Source organism: Cucumis melo, chromosome 12, assembly GCF_025177605.1.
Source record: "Cucumis melo cultivar AY chromosome 12, USDA_Cmelo_AY_1.0, whole genome shotgun sequence".
In the NCBI taxonomy this organism is placed as follows: domain Eukaryota; kingdom Viridiplantae; phylum Streptophyta; class Magnoliopsida; order Cucurbitales; family Cucurbitaceae; genus Cucumis; species Cucumis melo.
Window position 1 is genome coordinate 17,574,837 of NC_066868.1, and position 27,714 is coordinate 17,602,550.

At 32.3% G+C, this 27,714-nt stretch overlaps 3 protein-coding genes across 5 annotated transcripts; 2 read left to right on the top strand and 1 right to left on the bottom strand.

The window, feature by feature from the left end:
- Positions 1–11,088: 11,088 nt before the first annotated feature.
- On the top strand, positions 11,089–13,120 carry LOC103498215 (F-box protein CPR1-like). The gene is made up of 2 exons (XM_008460733.3): positions 11,089–12,355; positions 12,540–13,120. Exons 1-2 carry the CDS (start codon positions 11,106–11,108, stop codon positions 12,577–12,579), a joined length of 1,290 nt encoding a protein of 429 aa, XP_008458955.2. The 5' UTR covers positions 11,089–11,105; the 3' UTR covers positions 12,580–13,120.
- Positions 13,121–19,230: 6,110 nt separating this feature from the next.
- Positions 19,231–19,890, top strand: LOC103498216 (agamous-like MADS-box protein AGL80). Its single transcript, XM_008460734.2, has one exon. The coding sequence runs from the start codon at positions 19,231–19,233 to the stop codon at positions 19,888–19,890; it is 660 nt and encodes a 219-aa protein (XP_008458956.1).
- An 885-nt stretch (positions 19,891–20,775) lies between these two features.
- On the bottom strand, positions 20,776–21,792 carry LOC103498217 (uncharacterized). Of its 3 annotated transcripts, none has more exons than XM_008460737.3 (2): positions 21,496–21,792; positions 20,776–21,376 (listed from the first exon to the last, which is right to left on the bottom strand). In XM_008460737.3, the coding sequence occupies exons 1-2, from the start codon at positions 21,659–21,661 to the stop codon at positions 20,925–20,927; spliced, it is 618 nt and encodes a 205-aa protein (XP_008458959.2). In that variant the 5' UTR covers positions 21,662–21,792; the 3' UTR covers positions 20,776–20,924. The 3 variants fall into 3 exon arrangements, with proteins under 3 accessions (XP_008458959.2, XP_008458958.2, XP_016902355.2); XM_008460736.3 differs by having other exon boundaries at positions 20,776–21,391; XM_017046866.2 differs by having other exon boundaries at positions 20,776–21,400.
- Positions 21,793–27,714: the final 5,922 nt, after the last annotated feature.

Genomic DNA, 27,714 nt, shown 5'->3' on the forward strand with positions numbered 1-27,714 from the left:
GACAACAATATTGCAAAGGGAAGACTAGAATTGGATTACCCAAGAGATAAGACTCAAGGTTTGAACACTTCACCAATAAGATGATTAGACTTACTAGAATGCTCGAGGATGCAACCCTTTAGATCAAGAATTGCAAAGGATGGTGATGAATCTTTGTCATCAACATATATCTTAGCACCTTATGTGGATTTTGTTTCCCCTTTCTATCATTCAACCTATATCTAGACTCTCCACAATGCGGACATTTGTCAAGTGATGCATAATCTTTCCAAAATAAAGCACAATCAAATTTGCACACATGAATTAATTCATATCCCATCCCTAGGTCACGTAGTCTCTTCTTAGCTTCATAGTAGGAGACAGGTAGCTTCACACCATTCGGAAAGGCTTCATTTAATAGTTCAAGCAACATATCAAAGGATTTGTCACTCCAACGATTAAGTACCTTAATGTGCATAAGTTTCACTAAAAAATTAAATGAAGTGAACTTTAGACATCCCGGATATAACTCCTCTTCTATTTCAGGAAACATTCCACTTATTTTATCGGACTCATCTTGCTCGTTTGATTCTCTTTTACATTCTTCAAACATTGGCCCATGTAGATCATGAATTATCTCTACCATCTCATCATTCATAGTATCTCTAACTCCAATGTTTTCTCTAAGATTTACATTCTCTTCTCTACATTCACTTACATTGGAAAACGTTGCACCTAGAAACCTCGAATTAGACCTTAAAAATGGAGAAAGATCAACAGTATCTCCGTGAAATATCCATCGCTTATAAGTCGGAGACATACCATATTTATACAAATGACGTTCTATAACGTCTAATCTATTCCAATTGACATTCAAACAATTTGAACAAGGACATCTTGTTCTTTCCTCTTCGTCTAAATGATTAGTTGCAATTTTGATAAAGTTAGCAACACCATCAAAATATTCACTAGAAGCTCGATCTTTTAAATTTATCCAACTCCGATCCATGATAAGTACAACACTTAAAGTACCTAAGTTAGAAATCCATGTGTTAGAATTAAAGCCATATGTAAATTGCTTAATAATAAAGTATACAATCACACATTCGAAAGAACAACAATTACACTTACAAAGAGAAAGAGCAATCAAAACAACAACTCCCAAAACCTAAAATCAAGATCTTCGTATCAAGTCAATAAAAATTATATTGTTGTTGTTCTATTAACAACAACAATCTAAACTCACAACTTCATACCTAGAAGTGAAAACACAATAACAAAACCAATATTCAACGAGACATTACTTAAATCTAATTAACAAAACAAATATATTCAACATGAGATTACTTAAATCTAAACATTAATCAAGACTATGCAAACACTACAAGGATAAAACTCAATCATAAAACTAATTAAGAGAATAAATATTCAACAAATCAAAATCCAAATACACTGCCCTAAAAATTTTTAAAATTAAGAATCTTACCGGAATCTACTACTTGGCCGTCGAAGTGATTCGTGCAGCTGGCCGTCAGGTGGTTCGTGCAGATTCGGCGTCGTGGTTCGCTCGGACTGGTTCAACTGCATCGTCGACCGTTCGTTCGGCCTGGTTCGTTCGTCGTGGTTGTCGCGTCTGTGGCCGTCGCTTTCGTCGTGGCCGTCACGTTCTTCGTTGGTTCGTTCGGCCTGTGCAGATTCGTGGTCGTCGCGTGGGTGTAGAAGCGCCGTCGTCGCGGAGATATGTTGTCGTGCAGATTCGTCGTCGGCCGCTTAGTTCGTGCAGATTGTAGTTCGGCCGTGGAGGAGAGAAGTGGAGAGGGAAGCTTTTTCGGGTTGAGAATGGGTAGGGATAAGGGTTTTTTTAATTAAAATTGTTTAATGAAAAAAAGAGGAGGGAGATGAAGGGGAGAAATTTTTTAGACTTTTAGCAACATCTATTTTTGTTGCTATAGGTATCACACTTTTAGTGACATTATTATTGTATTGCTAATTCTTTTAGTGACGCAAATTTAAAATATGTCGCTAATAATAATCTTTTGTGACATATTTTTTTTGTGTCGCTATAAATGACTTTTACCAACAAAAATTTGTTACGTCACTAAAAATTTGTCACTAAATAGCAATTTTCTTGTAGTGATAGAGGAAAATCTCATCCCAAATTCAATATGCCAAAAACTCCCTTAAACAACACCTAAAGGAAGACTTAAATAGTCACATAATAAAAGCCTAATGCATTGTAAAAAGACTAAATTAATCAATACTTAAATGTTATTAAAAAGAATAAAATTAGAAAACATTTAAATTACATCACAACTATTAAATAAAATCTGATTAATAGTTTGATGCTTGGCCAGTTTATATCATCCTCGCCTTCTTTTGAAGGATTCATCCTCGAATCCAAAACAAGGCTTTGTATAGCAGTCTTGAAGTCATGAGAAAAAGATGATGTTACTATTGTTGGACTTCTCTTGGATGGTCCACCTTGCAAAACAACCTTTTAATCATGAGATGTCAAGTGTTGATACTATCTTGAATTTCTTTGAAATTTATATCGATCCTTTCAACCTTCTTTCCAAGTGTGACCATTGAATGAACTAAGGACAATTAGAGATGTCCACGGGACGAAGACGGGGATGCCATTCCCCATCCCCATCCTCGCCCCCTATCTCATTCTCCATCCCCACAAATTTTTTTAAGAAAAATAGGACGAAAATTCCGCAGGGATCGAGTTCCTCACGGGCAAATATTTCCCACTTTTTTTCATAAATAAGTATAAATAAATATAGATTATATTCTATTTATATATATATATATATAATAAACATAATATATATATACACACATATACATAATATATATACACGCACATACATATAAATAAAATATATATGTATGTATATGTATATATATACATATAATTTTTTCTTTTGAGGCGGGGTGGGGAATTGGGGTGAGGTCGGGGTTGGAGTTGGGGTCAGGGAATGTATTTCCCGTTCCCGACCCCAAAATGTAAACGGAAAAAAAATCCCTACTCTCTCCCCATTCTCCGTGTATTTGGAGATTTTTCACCTCGTTCGGAGCGGGTCCCTACCGGTTAAATGAACATCTCTAAGGACAATCATGAAGTTTTGCTTCATCATCAAAGCTTCAACTTCATCCAAAACTTCTAAAAAATAGTAGTACTAGATAATACTCTAAGATTAAGTCTACCTAGACGATAACAAGCTCTTTTGGGTGCGTTTGGGGGAGGGAAAGAGTTATGGGGGAAAAGGATTATAATAATCCTAGGATTATGATAATCCTAGTGTTATGATAATATGTGTTTGGGGGAAAGAATATAAAAGGTAGTATTATAATAGTATGTGTTTGGGGGAGAGATTATGATAGTAGTGTTATAGTAATATGTGTTTGGGGGAAGGATTATGATTGTAGTAATTTAAAAAATAATAATAGAATTTAGATTGGGTTATTTAGGTAGGGTAATGTAGGGTTGTAAGAAAGTAAAAATAGGATAAGATAGGGTTATTTAGGGATTAGGATTATTTATCATATTCCTTGGGCCAAACACGGTTTGGCCCAATTTCCTAATCCTTTTCCCTCTAAAACCCCACCCCAAACACGCCCTTTGTGTTTAGGCTCAAATATGCATGGTTCTAAGCGGATAATTTCATCTTCATGTATTCTTAAAATTGGACTCACTCCCTCAACTTTTCCTTCACTATCACTAAATTGCATGTTGCCATCAAATTCCTCCTCCACATTCTCTTCCACCAAAGTGTTTGCCTCTTGGTTTTCTTTCTTTAAGTTTGATTGAGAATTGTTCATACCTTTACTCTCAATGACTCCTTTTTTCTCGCCACAAACCATTCTATCTAATTCTTCTTCTTGTGCTCTTGGAAAATTTGCTTCTTCTTCTTCTTTGGGTGGTTGATCATGTTCTGGCTTGCATCGTTTCTTTGAAACCTGGCACATCGAATTCCGTTCTAATAGGATTACTTTTGTAACATATTTTCTTATAGTACTACGTAGTTATGCAAAATCTTTCTGTATAGCCTCTTTAAGCTTTGTATCTATACTTTGAAATTCAAAACTCCTTCTCCAAAGAAATATGACTTTAAGGTGACTAATATTTTATGAATTTAGGCAACTTAAAACTTAGAATAATTGAACAACTTAATCGACATGCCTACTTAACCTTCTTCCATTTTTCTTTTACTTTCTCCGAAACCCCATCGGAGACGGTTATTTTTTTCTTTTTCTGTCTTCTTTTCCTCTTCTTCTCGTCATTCACTCACAAACTCTCTCACCATTAGCCATAATTTCCTATTCTTCTTCTTCTTCTTCTTTTTTTTTTTTAATTTCAATTTCTTAATCTCAGCGCCTTTTTTTTTAATTTCAAATCTTTTTTTACACAATCACGAACTTCTTTACAATCCTTTTTTCTTTTTTTTTTTAGATTTCAATCTTCTAATGACACAATCAAATTTAATTCACTATCAATTTATTTCAAGAACAAAAGAATAACCCTAATTAGAAACTAGACTAAATAAAAGAAGCAATTAAATATATACTCAATCTATATGTTGTTTTGTTTGTCTCAACATAGTTGAAAGCATGTTGTTTTGTTTTCTTAATCTCAACGTAGTTGAAAGCATGTTGTTTTGTCTATTGTACAAAGATTCTCTTCATGATGATACTTTAGAATATTTCTGGTATGTATACTTTGCTTTCAACCTCAAAATAATACAAAATCAAGAGTTTATTTTTATTTATTTGTGCAAACCCCATTTCTAGGCTAATCTTCTACATGCCCTACTAGTTTTGTGTGTTAAGAGACCCTAGCTATCTTTTGCAACCAAACCAAAATGCTATTCACTTGTTTTCCCCTTTTGTAGTCTCTTTCTCAAGCACCGAGGGCATTTCTTATTTTAAGTTTAGGGGGAAAAACTTATGCATTTTATATATCAATGTATTGTTTTATGAGAGAATGTGTATGCGTACGTCTGTTAGACCTAAAAAAAACTAGAACCACACTCCTCCTTTTAGGGTTAGCCACCAAAAGTACCTAAAAGTGAAGTATGATATTCTTGTGCTTTTTTAGGCTTTATATTATTCATCATATTAACTAAATTGATGAATAACCAACAAATCTTGCTAATTTATTTTATAAAATATAAAATACGTTTCATATTGTGTCGAATAATAATATAACTTGCTTATTTGACACTAATTCATAACACTTTTTCATAAGAATTGATTATTAATGACATCACAATTTAAAATTACATTGAAAAAAATTTTGATTAAAAATTTAAATTATTTTTTGAAAAACGACAAAATATTTTTCCTTGCGGGGAATCCCTCCCTTGTTCCCTAAGAGAAAATTAACGGGGGCGAGAAATAATATAGGGGTGGGGACGAGAAAGTGGAGTGGCATCCTTGACCTCGTCTCGCCCCGTGGACATTTCTAACGATAGTTTGATCTAACTGTAATTATGAGCAATATATGAAAAGTCGATTGACACAAAAATATATTTATAACGGAAACAGTGAAGTTATATGTTTTTAGTAGGACGACCTACGGTAAATGAATGTTTGATTATTTAATTGAATAATTTAATTAATTAATCTTGTATGGTGGGAGCTTTAATCTGTAGCTCATGAGAGCCATTGCTAGCTCACTGAGGGTAAAAGTAACAATCAATTAATTTGAATTATTTAAATTAAATAAGGCAATTGCATTATAATGCATAGTTAATTATAAATACGATTTGTACTAATATGATATATACGAAATAAATATTTGAATACAATTCAAACTAATATAGTGCGAAGTACTGAACAAATCTTTTGAATATATTTATCAAAATATCACTATATATATATATATATATAGTAGACCACGAAAGACTACTGTATATATAATTGACGGTGATATTTTGCTATATTTTGGTTTATTTTACTATATTTGAAAATAGTCCATTAATTTTGAATAAGATTCAAAATGATGTGTTATAATATGACAAAGATAAATATTTGAATAAGATTAAAATAATATTTATGTGAATAAGATTCATATGAAAACCATAGGTTAAAATTAATATAAATAAAATTCATATTAAAACAATATGTACCATAAGAGATGTCAGATTCAAATTCCTCCCCTCCAATTTCTATAAAAAAATATTTGATATTTAATTATTAATTAATTAATTGTTAATTATTTATTATTACGTAAAATCATATTTTGGTCCCTAAACTTTGTTTTTTGTTCTATTTTGGTTCTTGAACTTTTGAAAAAAAAGACTATTTTGGTCCTTATCGTTAGACTTCCTTTAGCTTTTTAATAGAATGATGATTTCTATATTTAGACGATTAGACTTTAAATTATTCATCATATTAATTAATTGATGAATAACGCCAATAAATCTTGTTAATTTATTCTATAAATCTTTTATGTCAACCAAGAAACATAATCAACATTTTTTAGGAAGATATATTCCAACATTATGAATTGTTTGTCTTTGTGCTTTATTAATTGTCATTGAAAAGCATAAACGAACGAGGAATTGTTTTCTCTTGAACTTGAATGGATATCCATAGTCATTTGGTAGACTTAATGGCATTCGTGGAAGAAAATTTTGTTTTCCTATATGATCACCCATTGCTATTTTAGCATGTATAATATTTTTGCTAAATGATCGACATACCAATCTTGTTCTATTACACAATTCATTGGATGAATCCAAATTTCTCAGTAACACTGATAGAAAAAATTCAATGAAGCCTTTTGTATAGTAGAAAAAAAATGTTACAAAAACTTTTTAACTTTCAAATATTTAAATTTGTATTGTTAATTAGAATTAATAAGATATTTAATTTTTAATTAATTTCTAAAATGTAAATGAAAAACTATTTTCATTCCAACTCTTCACATCCTATATACTTTGATTCCACTAAACTTAAATATAATTAATTCAAAAAGTAGTGGTTAAATGAAAAATTATTTACATTCAACTTTTCACATTGTGCATATTTTAATTCCGATAAACTTAAGTATAATTAATTCAACAAGTAGTGGGAAAGAGTGTGACTTTTATAACTATATATATTATAAAAAAAATAAAATTAAAAATAAATTTACCATAAAACCAAAGAGTGATTTGAAACATAGAACTAAACTCAATGTTATAATGGATAGAAAAAAAATTCTCCACATTGAGGCTTTTATATATACTATAGATTATTTTTTTTCGAATTGAAATCTTGAAGTAAATCAGAAGGATGACATTGAATGGAATAAAGATAAAATAAAAATAAAACCTACATATTGGTGTTAACATCCATGACAAAGTAAAATAAAATAGAAAAATAAATAAGTACAACAAATATATAACATAAACTCAATGAAATTCTATATAAATATTTCCACAATAAATCACAAAACACCATAAAAGAAGGAAGAAAAAAGTTGGAAATAAGAGAAAAAAACACCTCAATGAATCACACAAAATTTGCATATGGATGAATTGCATGCATTTGAATTGAAAAAGTGAAGTAGAATGACAATGCACCAAAATGACGACGATCAAAATCTTGAAGGCAATTACTTTTTGACTTCAAGAATCTTCCATCTGTTTATTAATTTAAACACATTATGATCAATTTCATTGTAAAAAGCATTTTGTGCACGAGAATTTTCAATAGAAGCTTGATCTTCAGAATCTGACCATTCTATTTTTGCTTTGAAAGTTATTTTTCCATCAGTTGTTACACTGGGAGGTTCCCACCCGGTAATCACAACCTTTCATATTTTGCTACCAATGGATTTAAGAAATGAAGTCATACAAATTGAAAATGTAAAATAGATTATTGGTGGTTTGAGAGTAGATTCTCTTTCTTTAATAAGATCCATTTGTGAAACCTTATTCGAATACAATTTGAAAATGTAAAATAGATTATTTTACTTTTAAGTTGTTTCTTTAGTTAAAGGCTAGGTTATTAACTAAAGGAACGGAGAGGAAAATGAACACTATAACTTTGATAATCTAGTTCGATGAATATCACCTACTTTTAGAGGGCTTAAATAAAGAGATTTATTAATCAAGATTCAAAAGAGCACACTATTGTAAGAATGCTATACATAACACTATATTAATCTAGATGACTCCTATAGATTGGTACTCTTTAGTAATTGTTATATACTAAATATTAGGCTCCCTTGATTTAGATAATTGAGACATCCAATTATTAAGATAATATAATCTTTATGAAATATTTGTTTAGTTGAAGGTAGAGACTTACCTTTCAATAAAGATTCTTCTACGATTTTCCTCTTTGATGTGTCTTCTTTGATCAATAAGAAAGAGACTGAAAACCCCTATTTAATTTATAGGTAGAGTTTGATGAACTTCAAATGCGAATTGGAAAAGTAACTTCAGAAATTTAAGGTTTAAAAACATCCAAAAGAGATTTGAAGTTTCGGTCTTTAAAGATTTTGGTCAAAGATATTGAAGAAACTTTTGATGAATAAATTAAAATATCTTCTTAAAAATCTTCTTGTGAGAGGAAAAGTCAATCGACAAAGTCCAAGGATGTTTGGCCCATGGGTTTGGAATTTAGGGAGTTTGACATTTGAAGTCAAACTCATGATTAGACACTTGGAATATAGTTCTTGGGATTAAGAAACCAAATCCATGGGTTTGGAATATGTTTTTTTTTCATTGAATGTCATATGTTTTAGAAAAAAAATCACTTCAAACTTTTATTAGTGATCATTGATGACCATTATTGGCAACAAAACGTTGATTGTGTTAGCTCTAGATTATCTTGGTTGTCGTCTCCAAATCATCTTAATCGTTCACCTCTAAATCGTCTTGACCGTCATTTATCGATCGTCTTAATCATTGGTGACCAATCATCATGATTGTTAGTGGCCTACAACTTTGGACGTCATTGTCATCGAGTGAGCATCTTGATCGTTGGCATCGTTAATGATCGATTGTTGTGCCTATTAACAAACGATTGTAGTGATGGTCAATGACCAATAATCATGACCCTTGGCGAACGATTTTCATGATGGTTAGCAACCAACCAATTGTCTTAATCATTGGTGACCGTTAACCGTCTTCCCCATTGATCGATGATCATCTTCACCAAGGCTTCTTATACTCTTTTCCATGGGGTTTGGATAGAAAACACTACTCAAGCACATGGATTACGTTTATTTATTTATTTATTTTCTAATTCAATCTAGAAAATTCGCTGGCCAACTTCAGACATTGCTCTAGTGACCATTGTCAGCCAACCACTGAGTGTCATTTTTTATAACTCCGCCAGCAAACTTTTGAACAGCAACTTCGACGGTTGCTGCCAACCTTGAAAAATTAATAAAAAAGAATTTTTGAAAAACCTTTTCTCATTCTTCTGTTTTTTTTTTCTTTTAGAGTTTTTTTTAATAATTATTATTATTAGATTATCCTTTTTATTTATCTCTTTTCTCTTCTTTGTTTAAAATTAATTTTTTCTTCGTTTTAGGAGATTTTTTTTTGGGGTGAAAATTGATGACCAATCTATTGTGATCTCAAGTATAAGTCAAATATCAATATGTTGGTAATATAGTAAAAATTGTAATTATATATCGCATATACCATAGTTTATTTTTAGTTTAACAACATTATTCATTTTTTTGTTGGTAAATTTAACTGGAAGACTTATTTGCATTGACATAAAAAAAAATATATATTTTTTTTAAGAAAACTCATTTTTATTTAAACCCTTTTGATAAAAGTGTGGTTTAAAATATATTGCATGTGTATCATATGAAGACAAACATAACAATGGCTAAAAGTAATTCTACACATTTGCTTTTGCTTGACCCTTTTGGTTATGTTTATTTTGAAACCTATTAAACCCTTTTTAATTTTGAACGTAACTTTTGTGAACCCCATCAAATTACGTGACTATATTTCGTGAATGGTTTATAATATTTCTAATTAGACCGTTCATGTTAATGCAACTGTAATCAAAATTATTGTTATTGAATGTTAAAATTTCTCGTTTTTACATTATTGTTTTGAAATCTAATAGAGTCAAGAAATTGAATTAGGGGTACAGAATATGAGAAAAATTCAATTAAAAAATCGATACTTGATAAATTTAGGGTATACAATTAAAAAAAAAAATTAAAAACTCATAAATTCAAAACCAGAACCCTAAACACAAACTTACGAAACTTAGATTTCCAAATCTTACACACCAAACACAAGCATTTGTAATTCCTCGACATCAGAGCCCCCATCAAGTAAGGCCACATATATTTAATTCCTAAGAATTTGATTCGAACCACGCCAAATGCCTCCTAAAAAATTGGATGAATATACGTTTGAAAAATATTTCTTTTTAAAAGAAACTAAATAAAATTTTATTGTAAAAAAGATATAAAAAAGATGGTGGTGTTTTGTTGGTGTTCTTGCCATACATTGAGATTGAGGGAGATGTAGGTGGAACAAGGTGCTCGTTGCATGAAAAGGAAACAACAAGTCTTCGAGCAAGAGTAAAGAGTAAAGAACGACAAGAGCAAGTGGATTATCCTCGTAACCTTTAACTAAATTTCCAAATTCCGACCCATATATACATGTTCCTTGTTTGTCAGCTCAATCTCATGTACACGACCCTAAATAAATACAATGAGAAAAACTCATGAGTTAACAAACCATAAAACTTGTAAACCTAAACCGGGTTTAGCTATTAATCCCTTTTATAGAAAGAATGCTTTAGATATAATGTTTATCTTGTATTTTACTTCTTTGTCGTTATCTAAGTTCACCAAAACGAAATTTATTGGCACACACTTTCACATGTTTCCGTTAAGAAATTTGATTCCTTCAGTACTACAGCTCACTTTGACCTTCCGATATCTTTATTAATTAGTTGATCATATATGGATATTTTGACGATGTAGAAATAAGAAATTTTAGATGATGGTTATATGTTTATTTTTGTTTTAATTACATTAATGGAGAGTTGAAGTATTGGATTCTTATGTTTAGTTGAATGATTAGAATGTTTTAGGTCTTAAGATGAGAAGATAGGGTAGATATTTTGGATGTAATGAAAAAAAAAGGATGGAACCCACAAGATTCGCACTGCGGAGTTTGGTAAATATGACAACATCTACTGCAATCAGAAAAAACGGTAGCGACCTGGTCTACACAACCATTCAAGAGAACCCTAATCCATGGACTGAAAACATGTTCTCTTCTCCCATGGCAGACGTACCTCTCGACCTTATCTCCGATATCATCTGTCGATTACCGACGAAAGCTATCTTACGCTTCAGGAGAGTCTCAAAGATATGGAAGTGCCTCATCGATTGCTCTAATTTCGTCAATCTTCATTTGAAGAAATCCATCGAGTCTCAAACTCATTTCCATCTCATTATCCGTAAGAATTCTGATCTCTTCACTGTCAATCTCGATCTATTTGACCCTGCCGTCGAGCTTATTCATCCTCTGATGTGTTACGGCAGTCGAATTAATATTTGGGGCTCTTGTAATGGCATTTTGTGCATCTGTAATGTTGCTGAAGACATCGCCCTCTGGAATCCGTCTACGAGGAAGCACCGTATATTGCCATCTCTACCTCCGGACCGTCGCCGTGATGGTGTTCTTCGTTTTTCCATTGAGTCTTACGGATTCGGGTTTGATTCTGTTCACGATGACTTTAAACTCTTGAAAATTTCGCAATTTATAGGATTGGAAGACCCTATGGATTTTGATTCACATGTTAAGGTTTTTAGTATGAGAAAATTTTGTTGGATGCCGATTGAAAGTATGCGCTACATTCTGCGTAGCTCGAAAATGGGGGTTTTTGTCAATAATGCTTTACATTGGGTTGTGTCTGAGAATCTGGGCATGGAGTTAGCTGACTTAGTGGTGGCTTTTGATCTTGGAACCGATAGATTCGAAGATATTCCATTGCCAGAGCTTACTGATTTCAAATGTGAAATTCATGTGGATGTTTTCGGTGGATGTCTCTGTTTGCTTGCAAATTATGATCGAGTTCGCTTTGAGGTTTGGGTGATGAAGGAGTATGGAGTTCAGGAATCATGGATGAAATTACTGACTGTTTCTCAAGTTGATTTTGTTGGTTCCATTAAGTCTGTGAAACCGTTGACTTATTCTAAGACTGGCTGTAAAGTTCTTCTACTTCACAATCGTAGAAAGCTTATCTGGTATGATCTTGATACTCAGACAGTTCATGATGCCGTGATTGATGGGCTGCCTCATAGCTTTGATGCTGAAACATTAGTGGAAAGCCTTATTTCAGTTGATGCTTATAGGGGAACCCCTGTAAAGATCGTCGAAGAGGAGAGGTTATTATCATATCCTTTGTTTGAAAGCATTTATGTTTTTACATTTTACAGATATGCACTTCAATTTGCCTCTTGATGTTCTTTATTGTTGTAGACATGTTTCTCTGTGCATGTTCAATTAGTTTCTTGTGATAAATTTTATGGAAAGATGATGTGAAGCATGAATTCAATTTGTTTCTTTCAGGGACGATTTCTTGTCAGAAGGGTTCAAACTGGTGTTATAGGCAAAAAGAGATGAGCAACTGCGGGAGTGGAAGTCGGTACTTCTTTTCTTTTTTCCCCCTCAAAAATTTGAAACAGAGTTTACAAACTTAGCCTCACAAAGTTTTACTTCTTGAAAAAGGAAAAACAAAAAAGGAAATTCTTTTAACCATGGGGCCTTAGTTTCTATCACAAAGTTCAATTTTACGAGTTCCTTCATGGTTAGAACTGAGAGTTGATGATGGGGTGCTATATTATATTACACATTTACCCATCATTTTGAGGTAGGAAAGGTATAAATATGGTGGATGACTACATCTCGATGCACGCTGACGGCAGTTGAAAGAGATTCTCACATCTCCTCTGAGTTTTTAGGTTGAATGAAACAACTTTATATACTTTCACATCTTGTATAGGTGGTTACACTGTATCAAGAAGCTAACATGTGTAGTTTGTGGAATTGATAGTTATTTTATGATTTGGGCTCTTGTTGCATATTGTTAATGGTTACTATTTCCGGTTTGTAAATAAATAAAGAAGTGTATATGGGACAAGATTTTCAAAGACTTTGTTCGGTCAAATAAACCCCCCCCCCCCCCCCCCGCTATAGATTTTTCAAAGTTTACATGGACTTGGTCGGGTTATTTTTTGACTTATAGTCTGGAAATTAAGATTGCTAAAATCCATGTACACTTTTGAGAAATGGTTAACTGTACATGCCATCTTTCTTGGGGTAGATACTACATTTAAGGAGGTTGTATCTTAGCTTTTGTTGGGAAAATACTTATTCTGATTTCTGACATTATAATGTCACAGCTATCGTTTGCTTTTCTTTTCTAAAATTAATATCTTATATCTCTTGGTTTTTATAAAACTGACTTTTACTGTTTAATTTTGTTCTGCTCGTGTTTGTATGTGTTGATGTCAAATTCTTGACATAAAAGAAAAAGTACCTGTGATCTTTGCCTTGATAACAACCGTAGATTTGAAGTTTAAGAAACTGTCATATGAAGCCATAATTGTGTCCATTCATTGGGAACTTGACCTAGAGTTTAACTTCAACTCCTAGGGTTAGGATATCAATTTTTTCCTAATATCTAGCTAGATTAAATCTTATCTTTTTATCTTTTCTTGATTTTTTTGTTATATTGTGTCGGACCAAAATTTACCCACAAAGTGGGCTTCATGGTTAAATGTGTTTTAGGCTAATCTTTTGAGAAACCAATATGGGAGTACAATCTCCGCTTCAATCGCCATGGTCCTTGTCGCAAGACTTGTCTCGGAATTTGGGGGTGTTGAGCCTATCGAGCCATACCTGTTTGAGGTCTAACCAATTTTCTAATGCCCTTCTTCAACCTATACGACTTACCCAAGGTTAGGCATAAGAAATAGAACATTTTTCTTTTAGTTTAAGGTGGACCCTGTAGCATACTATATGACCAGACCTATTAAGGTTCAACCAACTTCCTGGTATAATCCGCTCCTAATCTCTGATTTGTGGTCCTCCGGGGGTCAAGCCCTTTCCGTCTCCGATCCCTTTAGCCCAACTTCCTAGTATCCTGTAACTAGGTAGGGAATGACAAAGGGAGTAAGGGAAAAGAAGATTCTCCGTGAGTTAAACGAAGCCTGAGACGCCTCATCCCCAAGCCCCTCCCCCCTCCCTTGTTAGCCACATCTCTCCTTCACCCAAAAATAATCTTTTAAAAGTGATTTTTAATTTTGTTAAAAGATTATTTTCGTGTGGTGGAGAGATGAGCATGTGAGATTGGTGCATTCTAGAAGCCTCCAAAACTTTTCCTTATTAATATATAAGTATTAACCATCATGGGTTGGTTTAACCTTGATAGTCACGAGTATTATAAAAAATTGTTATATAATAAATAAGAAAGTTGGCAAAATTTTACGTACAACAAAATTGTGTGTAAAACATTGTTGGTCTATAGTGGTATTTTGTCATTCGGGTAAATATTTTGTATTTTTTTTATTACATTTAAAAGGACTCCTATTACGTTTAAATTTCAAGTTTGGGGGTTTATTAGATCCCTGCAAGTTCCTCGGGAAATCCCTGTCCAGTCCCTATGGAAAATTTGAGGGGATGAGCGGGGGACCGGGAATGACATCCCGACTCCGTTCCTTCTCTATTCAACTATTCTCTGTGTTTTGGATAAACCTACTTGGGTTTCCCATGGCAATTTTTGAGTTCGTGATTAATAAAGTCTTTGTTTGAGGTTCTTTCATCTGCTTCTATAAAATCATACATTCATCTTGTAGTTTGGAATCTAGTTGAGATCTGCATTAGTCAAGGCTTCATAATGTCATTTGTAAGTGTAATTGTAACTTTCTTCACTTCGATTCTTGAAAACATTTATTCATCATCAAGTGGTGTTTTGATTTCATTGGCTTGTTTATTAGTAAGGTGGTCTCCCGATTTGATTGTTCAAATCTTTGATCTTTCCTGTTTAGATACTTGAAAAAAGATGATTGTTCCTTCCAATTTCCATTCCAATTAGATTTCTTCTAAGGTAAAACATGTGTGGGTTGATGTTATTGATGGAGTTCACTCGTCTAACTTATTTTAAAGAAAGTGTTTAAAAGAAAACATATTCTTGAAAAAAAAAAACATTTTTTTCCATAGATAATCAAAATGCATCGTAAATCTTGATGATCAATCTTTTCCAAGATTAACCGAGAAAAACTATTTGAACAAGTTTTTAAAAAGGGTGGTAGTTTTATAAAACGAAAACTCTAAGTGTGCCATTTTTGATAATTTACGAGTAATCATAGTCGAAAACTACCTTTTCTTCTTTCATAATTTGTCTCACTTTTGGACATAGTACCTTTTTTTTTTCCGCTCAATTTAGTAATATAGAATTGAACAAGTGATAGAGATTTTCCTTTGAAGGTGACAACCTAATTGATTTAATTAGTAAAAGCGTAGTTTATTACTAGGTAGTAGGAACTTGTAGGTGATCATATATCGCATTGTCCCTGCTCCCTCTATAATCAATTAAAACTGACCTACGTGGTCCACGTGGTGTGAAGCCTCCAATCTCATGCTTTATGTGAGTCATTTTGTAAGAAAACAGAGAACAAAAATATTACACCAAACACCATGAGAGTTGAACTCCAAAAGAAAAAAAAAAAAAACAAACATAATAACTTAATGCAACTAAAACTTGGGTTCTCTCCCAACAATTGTTTGGTTAAACATCTCATGTAACACTACAAGAGAGTGTCAAGGTCAAGTTGCGTGTACAACTTCTCCCATTTTCTATGTTCCTTCTTACTTTAATGGATGTAACCAAATAATTTTTCTTTGGAATTTTTAATATAGCAAAATTAATCAAACTACTTACAATTTACAGCAAAATTTTATACCTCTTTGCAACGATTCTTTTCTTGACGCTTTTAATAATCTCCGATATCACCTCCACAACGAGGACTACTTCCTTTTCCTCCACCAGTTTGGCTGCTTGGTGGACCGTCCGACCATTCAATTTCCAAAGTATGTCATCAGCAGAGGCGAGTCTACATAACTCCCAACATTCTTTTGGGTAGGGAACAGTCGGCCATGACAATGCAAACCCAAAAATGTTTACGCGTCACTTCCTTCCTTGCACTTCCACCGAGTCACTTAGCTTGCATGAATGATGTTCTCGGAAAGAGAAAACTAACCATCCATCGCCCACACATATCTTTCCATTATCAACTTCTATCAAGCATTGATTCAATTCAAACAATTGCCTGCCAACATCAATTGCAAACTCACCACTGATGGTTTCTACATCAAATTCTACTGCCTTTGTGGCTTTGATGATCTTCCTACCAGTTGCTGCAACATTTTTTCCTTCTCCCTGATCATTGCAACGAAGAGAAAAAAAATTATGTGCTCAATCAATCCATTAAAAAAGGGCTTTCCAGGAGGACAGAGTAGTGGCGATTCTCAGCAAAAGAACGATCCACAGACATGAGCTTCAAACCTAACTCACACCATAGTTTTCTAAATAAGTAATAATCCATACATTAATTCACACTAATCAACACATAAGAAAATGAGACACACAAAACATATGAAAAAAGATAAAAGATAAAAGCCAAAAGGAAAACAAAATAGAGAATTCAAAAAATAAAGGAAATTTTGAAATACAATGATAGTGTTCTATAATTGTCTGTCACTAGAAGACAGTAGTAATAATATTTTATTACGAATATACAGTGATAATGTTCTATCATTAACACTGATAGACTATTATCATCATCTATAGTCTATCGTTATCTATCAATAAAAAACAAATATCATTGTCACTCTTTGTAAGGTTTTTTTCCAAACAACAAAAAGTGATCTCCAATACCATGTTATGATGATATATAAGGATTTAAAATATCGAAGGAAACTTAAATAAAGTAGAATATCGTAAAATTTTATCAATAGCGCTACAGGTTTATAACTTTCTATCACTTATAGAAAATGGCAAAAGTCTATCAATATCTATAAATGGTCTATTATCGATAGAAATTGACAGAAAACTATCATTGATTATCAATAATAAAAATGTACAACTTTCTTCTAGTTACAGAAGTTCATCACTGCCTATTAGTGATAGAAAGTTAAACACTTTTTTCACTGCATTAATAGACTTGATATATAGAGTAATAAACAATTATAGACAGTAATATATGGTAATTAAATGACAATTAGATACAATCATCCATACTTTTAAGTATGAGTGGAATTGTGGTCATCTGTGTAATTTAATTGGACTGGGATTAAGGATTTTGTGGTTTTTGAAAAATCTTAAAACATCGTAAATGAGTCTATTTTTAACGAATCAATTTGACATATTTGCAAATTTTATGAGATATAAAAGTAGAAGTAAGTATATCTTAATAGTTACATTGGTTGAATATAACATATCCTACGTATTGCCAAACACATTTCAATAGCTAAAATATCTCATTTTCCTTTATGACCATATTTGTTTCTTCAAGAGAGATCGAGTTACATAAAGTATAATAATACTCTTTGATTTGCTCATGATAAAAGGTAATTAAGAGTGTGAAAAATCTTTTCATATTAAGCAATCTCAGTAATATTAAATCTTTGTAACATCACATCTTGCAGAGTGATTAATTTAATCAAGTAATTAATTATGAGTAAATATACTATCAAACCCCAAAAAATTGTATGTCTTGTGTCATTGCCAAAAATCTATAATTCATAATTAATATGGGGAGTAAAATACAACCAAAAGTGATGAGATTTCATGTTTTATATGTATACCTACCAAATAATTATAATTAATTAAGTGATGATAAGTTGTCAAATGAAAACCAAACTTTTCCTAATATATACCATTTTAATAATATTATTACTATAAAATACCATCTTTCCAAGATATCATTTTGTGTATATCCTTTAGTTTATTCAATTGAATAATTTCTTTCTCTCAATTTGAGAGTTATATTTATTTTAATTATTAAATCAAATATTGAACATTAAAAAATACATGTGGTATCAAATATTTTAATAAAATTAATAATTATAACTTAAAATAAGTGCATCTTAATTCTAAAAAAAGTGTATACACTACATTAATCAAACTTATAAACACCAGTTTTACCTATGATTTTTTTTCTTTAAATTTTGCTATTCTTTTTTCACTTTTAAAACAGTCAAGTCAAATTTTAAAATTTGAAAATTAAAAAAAAAATCATAAACTTAAAAGCGTTTTTTTAAAAATATGAAAAATACAATACACAGAATTCAGAAAAAAAGTAAACATAAATTTCAAAATTACTAGATGAGAAAGAAGTTATTTGTCTACATTTGGCAAGTTATTCTTATTTGTATAATCAATTTTATGCGTAAATAATTAAAATACATTAATGAGTATAATTTCGTAATTATTAAAGGCTTTTTTTTTTTCGCTTGTTTGAGATTTTAAATGAGTAATTTTTGCTGAAGAATTATGAAAGAAGTTATTTCTTTTAAATGACAAAGTTTTAGGGTTTTAATTTGTCCAATGACTTTTGTACAAAGTTGCAATAATATATTTGATCGAGTAGACAATTAACATTTTTAAATTGAGATCTAGAGCGGAATTTATAGCGTTGACTTAAAATGATGTGATTGTTCATGTGTTTAATACGTAGCCATTCTTGTCCAACATTCTAATTGATTTCTATTTTATAGTAAATTTGAAATGTTAAAGAAAATCAAGGATAATATCTTTTAACTCTTCGAATAATAAAGATAAATTTTAAATAAATGATAAAGTTAAAGGTAATTAATTGTTTTTAATATAATTTAGCCTAGGTTAATCCGTTAAATTTTGTCTAAGTTTGGCAAGTATATGTTTATTAATTTCTTTCTTTTTATAATATGATATCCAAAATCCCGAACTTAAAGGAGTTCTCAAATGTTTTTTTTTTTTTTTGTTAACTTTCAAACTACTAAAACTAATCGACATTATATCCTATACGAAAAGGTTAGAGATTAGAGTCCAATGGTCTTAACGTCATAAATGTGCTTGAAACATAAATGTAAAATAAGACATTTGAAAGATCGGATTAATAGACATTTTAGCTATTATCTAAACTTTTGGGGAGGCTTAATTTAGTATAAATAGCAACTCCCAAGTGGAGAAGAAGAAGAAAACACAAAGGAGTTTGCCATGACAAGAAAGAAGGTGAAACTTGCATACATTACAAATGATGCATCAAGAAAAGCCACATTCAAGAAAAGGAAAAAGGGTTTATTGAAGAAGCTGGCTGAGCTTACCACTCTATGTGGGATTGAGGCATGTGCCATAATCTTCAATCCCTCCAATTCACAACCTGACCTTTGGCCCTCCACTTTAGGCCTCCAAAAGGTTCTCTCTAAGTTCAAAAGTCTACCAGAGATGGAGCAATGCAAGAAGATGGTCAACCAAGAGACCTTCCTTCGTGATCGTATCGCGAAAGCTGCTGACCAACTCAAGAAGCTACAAAGGGAGAATCGTGAGAAGGAGATCACTCGACTCATGTTTCAAAGTCTCGTTGCTGGAGCAACCCCACCTCCAGATCTCAATGTCATCGATTTGAATGACCTTGGTTGGCTAGTTGATCAAAAAATGGCTGATATTGGTAAGAGAATGGAATCACTTACAGTAAACCGATCGTCGTCACATGTGGCGACAAATGAGCCGTCGTGGTTTATGGAGATGGTGAATCAAGGAGGTAATGATGAAGATCATATGGGATTCAATATTGGGGATGATGTGATTCAACTTCCTAGCTTTGGGGAGTATGATAATCATGGTACTTTTTGGTCAAATAATGTCATTTTCCCTTGAAAGGTTTTGGTGTGGTTTGTGGTCATTAATTTCTCAAAATAGATTCCTCAATTAAAGTTTAGTTTGGTTTGGACTCAAAATGGCAAAAGACTATGTTTTGTTTATGTTTCTTTTTCTTGTTCTATAAATAATGTAAATTTCACCTATATGATGTTGAATTGTATAGTTGGGTTTTACTTTTTTAATATGTCGTAATCAGTATGCATTGTGGAGTTCCAATGAGAACTAGAAAAGAAAATTATCAAAGAAAACGCTATGACAAAACAAATTTTATTATAACATAATAATGGAACTAAATTACAAAGTAAGATATTAGCCATTTTTACAATCAATAATCTAATCATTTACCCAATGTTTGGTTTATTTTAATAGAATTTTTTCAAAAAAAAAAATTAAATTAAAAGTAAAAGATTATGGATTTTTGCTTTTTAGTATTTTTTTTCAATGAATTTAAATAGTTTATTTTTTCTAAACCAAAATCCTCTTCTAAATAGTTTTTGCTTATTGAAAAGTTTTAATTTTATTTAAAGTCCATTTTTTAAGAGGTTTTTCCAATAAAATAGAACAATACGTAAAATTATTTACAATAAATTTGAAAAAAAAGTAAAAATCTAAAAGAAAAAAGACTTCTATATTTAAACGACTGTATAATATAGTCTAAAACATCGTTTAGATATTAGTGCATGATCGTTTAGATCTTGGTAAACAATTATTTGAATCTCTAAAATAGACGATTGATCGTTTAGATTTTGATACAATTGTGTAGTGAAAAAAGAAAAAGAAAGAAAAGAAGATTAGAGATGACGAACGAAGAAGAAATTTAGAAAAAGAAAATAAAAAAAATGGGAAATTACAAAAAGTGAGAAAATGAGAAATGAGAAGTAATAATAGGAAGATATTCGAGAATTCCAAAGGCAGGAATTCAATATATTTGAAATGAAAGTGGTAAATATTTTGGTTTTTGTATTATATGTAAAGTAACATTTTTAAAGTTAACTACAAAGTTTTAGAGTGTCCCAAAACTATAAACTAAACTAGGAAACAACATTCCGGTCATCGGCTGTCACATCATCCTCCAGCGACGGAATAACAATAACATCCGACACCTCCGGCAGCCTAAAACTCACTTTCTTCTTCAACTTCCCACTTTCTCTTCTACAAATCGGAAAACCGCTATGAGAAGAATACTCATCCTTTGCAACAGATTCACCAACAAAACCCGATCTCTCATCACAAACCGAAGACCGCTCCAGAATCCTCGCCGGATGAACTTTTCTTTTGAATCCCCCATGTCTTGAAACATTAAACTCTCCGTCATTTCCCTCCCCTCGCTCCGACGGCGCTCCTGGAGAAGCCAACAGCAACTCCTCAAGAGACATGAACTCTTTAGTTTCCTTCTTCTCAATCGACGCCTCTAACTCTCTCTTCACTTCGTTCCTCTCCCTTCTCCACCACTGTCGCCTTCTCCACCCGCAGATTTCATAGCCTGCAAATCCGAGCCCTAATTTTCCTAATTTTTCAAAAAAAAAAAAAAAAAAAAAAAAAAGAAAAGAGAATCGCAGTGGACATAATTTGCGAAATTAGATTAGGGCACTTGGAGCTTACCGTCACCGGAGGCGTCGGCGGTCGCCGGACGTCTAATGGTGCAGAGATTAGCTCCCATGGGAGATGGGGAAAGAGCAAGTGAAAATTTGTTGGAGAGGGAGAATGGCGATAAGTAAGGGAATTTTGGACGGAGAGGTCTAAGAGAGTAGAGAGTATAGAGATTCATGTCAGTTGCAAGGAATCACTTAGTTTTTTCATCTTCATTTGTTTTGGTTGTAATTTAGTGGAGGATTTTGTTTTTTACAATCACTTCTTTCTTCTTCTTTCTTCTTCTCTTTGGCTTTTCTTGCATTTTATGTTTACACATTTCTTAGGGATTCACTTCAACAAAAATTATTAACTATCAAGTTTTTTGTTTCCTATTTTTCCTTTTCCTTTTCCTTTTTCTTTTTTTAAACTATCCGTCCAATCCATCCGTGTACCTTTGAGGAAGGTTTGAATTAAGAAAGGGTTAGTGTTATGATAACCCTTGTTTGGTTTAGAAATGTAGTTTTATGATAACAGATGTTTGGAGGAAGAGTTATGATAGTGTTATGAATAAAATGTGTTCGGGGAAACGGTTATATGGGAAGGATTACAACGATTTTATGATAAGATATGTTTGGGAGAAGAGTTAGATATAAGATGTGTTTGGGAGAAGTGTTAGGTGGATAGGAATTTATGATAAAATTTATTTAGGAAGAATGTTATGTGGGTTGAGTTATGAATATATCTTTTTTATGTAGTAATTTTTTTAAAATGACATTGTAAATATAAGTAAGAAATTATTATTGCATATTTTTTTACGAAAGCGTTGAACCTCTATTATTGGAAATAATTTTTTTGTGTAACTTTATTTTAAAATTGTTTTAACATATTATATTTTCTTACAAGAAAAATATGGTTATTGTTGAACTAAGGTCACGTTTTCCGCATGAAATAATGAAAATTAAAAAAAAAAAAAAGTGGCCTCATTTATAATTAGATTTTGTATTGTTTTCTTGTGTGTTACATTTGTACTAACAAATGAGACCAAACCTAAATCTGTAATAAAATAAAGTAATCTAATTGGTGATTTAAGAGTCAATCCACTTGACTCTAGAGATGTAGGTAGAGGTGACAGTAATATCAAATTTGACAAAATTAATTATTTAAGTAAACATGATCAAAAGTAATCTAAAAATACATTTACGATTGAATTTCATAATAATTGATCAATCAATAAAATTTACTACATTTGCACCAACTTTCATTAAAATTAGAGCTTTAAGGAATTCAGTTTAAGGGTTGAAAGACATTTTAATTTCATTTTTTTTCTTTTATCGATCCCGAATGAAAAAAGAATTGTTTTTTTTTTTTTACTTCTACCATCACCTACATTGTCCGATTTGATGTATTAATCATAATAGGTCTTTATTCACTGACGTAATTGAATTACTTTTTCTTTTTTCCTTTTTATCATGTTACCTGATTACTTTGCTAACAAAATTTATCTTCTCACTCTTACAATCACTAAGAAGATAACAAACGATACTCAAATTGAATATCTTACATCGCTTAATCAGATTATAGGTTTTGATTATAGAATTGAAAGTATAGACAAGGATCTCATGTTACAATAACAAAAGTATTGATAATCAAATGGCCCACTTTTAATTCATAACCATATACCTCCAACAAAATCCAATCCAATCAAGAAAGACAAAGCCATACAAATATCTAAGAAGATGAAACCGAATTCAATATCCAAAAACAAAAACTACATAAGAACCAACAAATTATTGATCCATAAGTGAAAAACACATAGTCAAGAAATTATTCAAACTTGTTTTAATCCGTCGACGCCGACGAATAGAGAGGACACCTGTACTCATCAAAGAACTGGTCATGATCCACGAACGCAATGGCGTAGACTACGTAAATGATCCCTGGAACGTAGCCGAGAAGAGTCAGAATGATTTGAAAGTTAGAAGTCTATCTTGGATCATTGCAAATACTCACAAAGAAAGCTAATTTAGATCAAACCTAAAGCTCATCAAAGATCTTAATACAACTCACTCAAGAATTAGCTTGCAAGACTAATCTAATGAATTACTATTTTTAACATTAAATCTAAAGCATGATTTGAAAAAGTAATACAACACCAAAATAGTTAAATAAACTCAAGCTTTTTAAAATTGATAATACGAGTTTTAAAAAAGAAAAACTACAAGCCACTTTATAGCTTTCTAATAGATTCAGTTTTTCTAGAATCTAAAGCAAGAATTTTATCACTCTATGTGATGGAATGGAGATGCTCGACTTCAAAAGAACCGATCCTACGGTTTCGGAGGAGTAGTCTTCTTCCATATTAGCTTTCTAACGGATTCAATTTTTCTAGAATCTTTAGCGACGAGGCTACACATGACTCAAGACAAGACTTAGACTTCCTTTGCCTAACTACTATATGCTATACGAGTAGACAATGACCACTACCAAAACGATACAATTAAGGAGGCACAGTAGGCAATCAAGGTTGCAAGTTCAACATTAGATGTCTTTCACTACCTGGGGAGAGGGGGGATAAAATAAAATGCATTTGAAAGGTTAGACTAAAACGTCTAGTGAGTGGTATCTTTCCTCAATCGCTTTAAATAAATCAAGTTTGTCTTATCACACAGTTGTGTCTAAGACAAGTGCTAAGCAAAATATAAGTCAACTATTACATTTTTTGTTTAAACACTGGTTCAAAGGTCAAATGTTTTTCGATCACCGCGAATTATCAACGATTTGTAATTCTTAAAGATCTCTTCGTTAATCACTTATCATAATTCATATTGCATCTTATGCCTCTTGCATACTACATATCCAACTTGCATAATCTTTCTACATATTCTATTACGTCTTTGTACCTTTTCCTTCCTCGACTCAAGTATTACTCTTTTGCAAGTTGTGGTTGTGTGGAGAAAACTCAATGCATTTAGCAAGTACCATCAATTCCATTACGTACAATGCGTCCTCCAATGCCAGATCACACAACAAGCAAAGGGCATCTCATACCAGATCACACAGCAAGTATGGGGGACTATTCAAGATCACACAACATGAATAGGGTATTCTATTTCATATGGCACAACAAGAATAGAGCATCTTATCCCAAATCACACAACAAGGATAAGACATTATATGACATAGGGTACAAAGATCATAATCTTATTTCATGAAACGTTGGTTTTCTATTTTTTCTACATAACATCAACATCAACAATAGTTGCCACGTGTCTTAACATAATTACCTTAAGGGGCTTAGAGAAATCATTTTCAATACATTTCTTTCATTTGAAAGTACACTCATAAGATACTTCCTTATATAGTTTATCATCTCATTTCAGTTTCACAATCAATTCAATTCATTCATAGGTCAAACACATTTTAAGAATTGGAAAGCATAAGGAGATTCATGTGACTTGATCTTAGTGAAAATAGCTCTAAAGATTCAACATGTTTCGGAAATCCTTTTTATTTGAAAACATTTTGAAGAGGAAGAACCACTCACACTCAACTAGCTTCTCAGCCTAGTTTCTTCGGCCAAGAGTTCCCTTCACAACTCAAAACCTTTGTCGGCATGAGTTCGTTCGACATCTTGAGATCTTCGACACTCTCCCAACTTTTCTTAAGCACTATTCAGAGTAAAGAAAAGCAACTTCAAACTGACCTAAATTCCTCTATTTATAGGTCTCTTCAGTGAATTTTTTCATGACAAAATGATTACCTTTTTTGGCGGTGAGAAGTGGTTCAATCTTGAAACGCCATATGTCTCGTTCCAACCTTTATTCTGAATTTAGATTAGGCGGTAAGGTCTGGTCAATTGTCGGCCTACTAACATCAAGGTCACATCGTTGTTTCTCGGTGATGAAACTCAGATTGCCCAACTATTCATCATGTAATCCTCTTCGTGTAGGGACCTTCCATTGCATAATCTTTTCGCGAGACACATTTTACTATCAAAATTCTCTATGCACGATATCCCTACCGTAGGACTTTCATCGTGTTGGTGGTACGCGATCAGGACCTTACAATTAATTCTTGAATTAATTGCTCAATTTTCATGATTAAATTTTTCAACTCGAAAATTAATCAATCTAAAGTAGAATATTTAGTATTTCCAAAATTGCATTATCCCTACAAAATTCCTTAGAATGCATTAAGATCAATGAATTTCAAACCAAGAATTAATTAGGGAAGGTTGACACTAAACCAAATCAAAATTTATGAAATTGCAATCAATTTAACAATCAAATATAAGATTCAAATCTTGGAAAGAAATTGCATTAAATTGCTTAGAGGTGTACATAAGCTGGGTTGGCAAAAAATATGGACCAATCCAGAATATCTAGGTTGGCAAAAAATGAATCATATTAGTTCAATATGTAGATCAACCCAAGCTAACCCAAGCTAACCCAACCCAAAAAATTCAGGTTGGGTTGGCAAGTTGGTCTGTGAGCAAAAGTTTAAATTGGAATGAAATCAACTCTTTCCACATCGAATCCTTGTTACCAACTTCCTTTTAGTACGCCATAACTTATCAAACCAAGATCTTTAGCTAAGAAAACTTGAGGGTATATCTAATGGCATCAAAAAATGCCTTGGGTAAAGACACATATACAAAGAGGTCGAACTCGAATCTAGTCCATCATGGACATGAAGAGGATACTCATATCTACCTGCTAAAACACCAACCCTCATAACAGCTACCAGAAAAATCCAACATTACTTCCCCAGACGAGGTCTTGAAAATAGGTAACTAAACTAAATCATATAAAAATCGTCATGTTTTACCTAGCGCCGGAGGATTGTGAAGTGGAGCGCGAGGTGCAGGACGAAGAGCAGATCGTCCTGCAAAATAATCGAAGGTCAACCACTTACGAGACGGATGAGAGAGATTAAATAAGTAACATAGCTCAGATATTTATTGAACTTGAGAGAGGTCTTACAAGAATTGAATTGAAAATGGATGAAAGAATGAAATTGGAAAGAATTTGATATATATATATATATATATAAGAAATAAAGGGGAAAAAAGGGTATTTAAAGAAAATAATGCAAATAACCGTCCATGGGATTGGAAGCCGGGACTTTAGAAGAGGCATGCGCAGACGAAGTTACCATTAGAAAAAAAAAAAAAACAAATTGAAAAATATTTCGCAGGTGCTCGGATTCGAACCAACGAGCGCACGGGAAAATGGAAGGGAAAAACGGGCGTTTACAGGAAGTTGTGGAATATTTACAGTTTTGCCACTCTAAAAGAAATGTTGAAAAATTGTTTCGCAGGTTCGACGATAAGAACGCGCGCACTGGAGGTAAAAATATGGTTGCGGCCGAGCTCTGACGTTGAGGTAAATCGCCAAGACAGACGCGCAAAAATTTTCGTAAACTTCTTCTATTTACGGCTTTGCCATTGATCTTCGATTCGCCCAAGTTCTTTTCATGATTTCAAGATTGCTTTACAAAGCTTTTATTTGAATTCGAGAACGAATGCTTCAAAAGAAAGAGAGAATGATGTTAACCAACCACACATCAAATTATTAGTTATATTTTATTTAATAATTGTGATGTAATTTTAATATTTTTTTAGTTTTATCCTTTTTAATAGCATTTGAGTAGCACCAATTTAGTCTTTTTACAATGCATTGGGGTTTCCTTTAGATTGTTTAAAGAAGTTTTTGACAATTGAAGTTTTTGGGTTTTTTCTATAGATGCAAATTCTCTAGAAGATGGGAATGAGATTTTCGTGGTAGTGGTCGTTATTGTTTTAATGATGCAAGAATAGGTTCAATTGCACAAAATGAATAAACTACTCCACTGAAACTTCCCTTGTTGTATCTTACCTCCTATTTTCCAAGGAAAACTATCGAAAGATCCTCCTCTTACTCGACTGCTACCTCTTGTTTGGTTCTTTCATGTCTAGAGTGACTGACAACCTCTTCCATTAATCATGCTAACTTTTCATAGAATAGAAATGGAAGAACTAAGCTCGGATAGCTATTGAATACCAATATTGGCCCCTCTCATACTCTAAGACTTCTGAAACCGAGACTCTAGGATGGATGCTTTACCTCGTACTCAACCTTGGCCGAGACTACTTCTACTTTATCTTATTCATTTGAACTCAATTCAATGGAAGAAGATCTCTAATTGGTACAAAAATCATGCAACGGTACAAGATATAGAATATGAATCAAAGATTTGATATTAATTGGA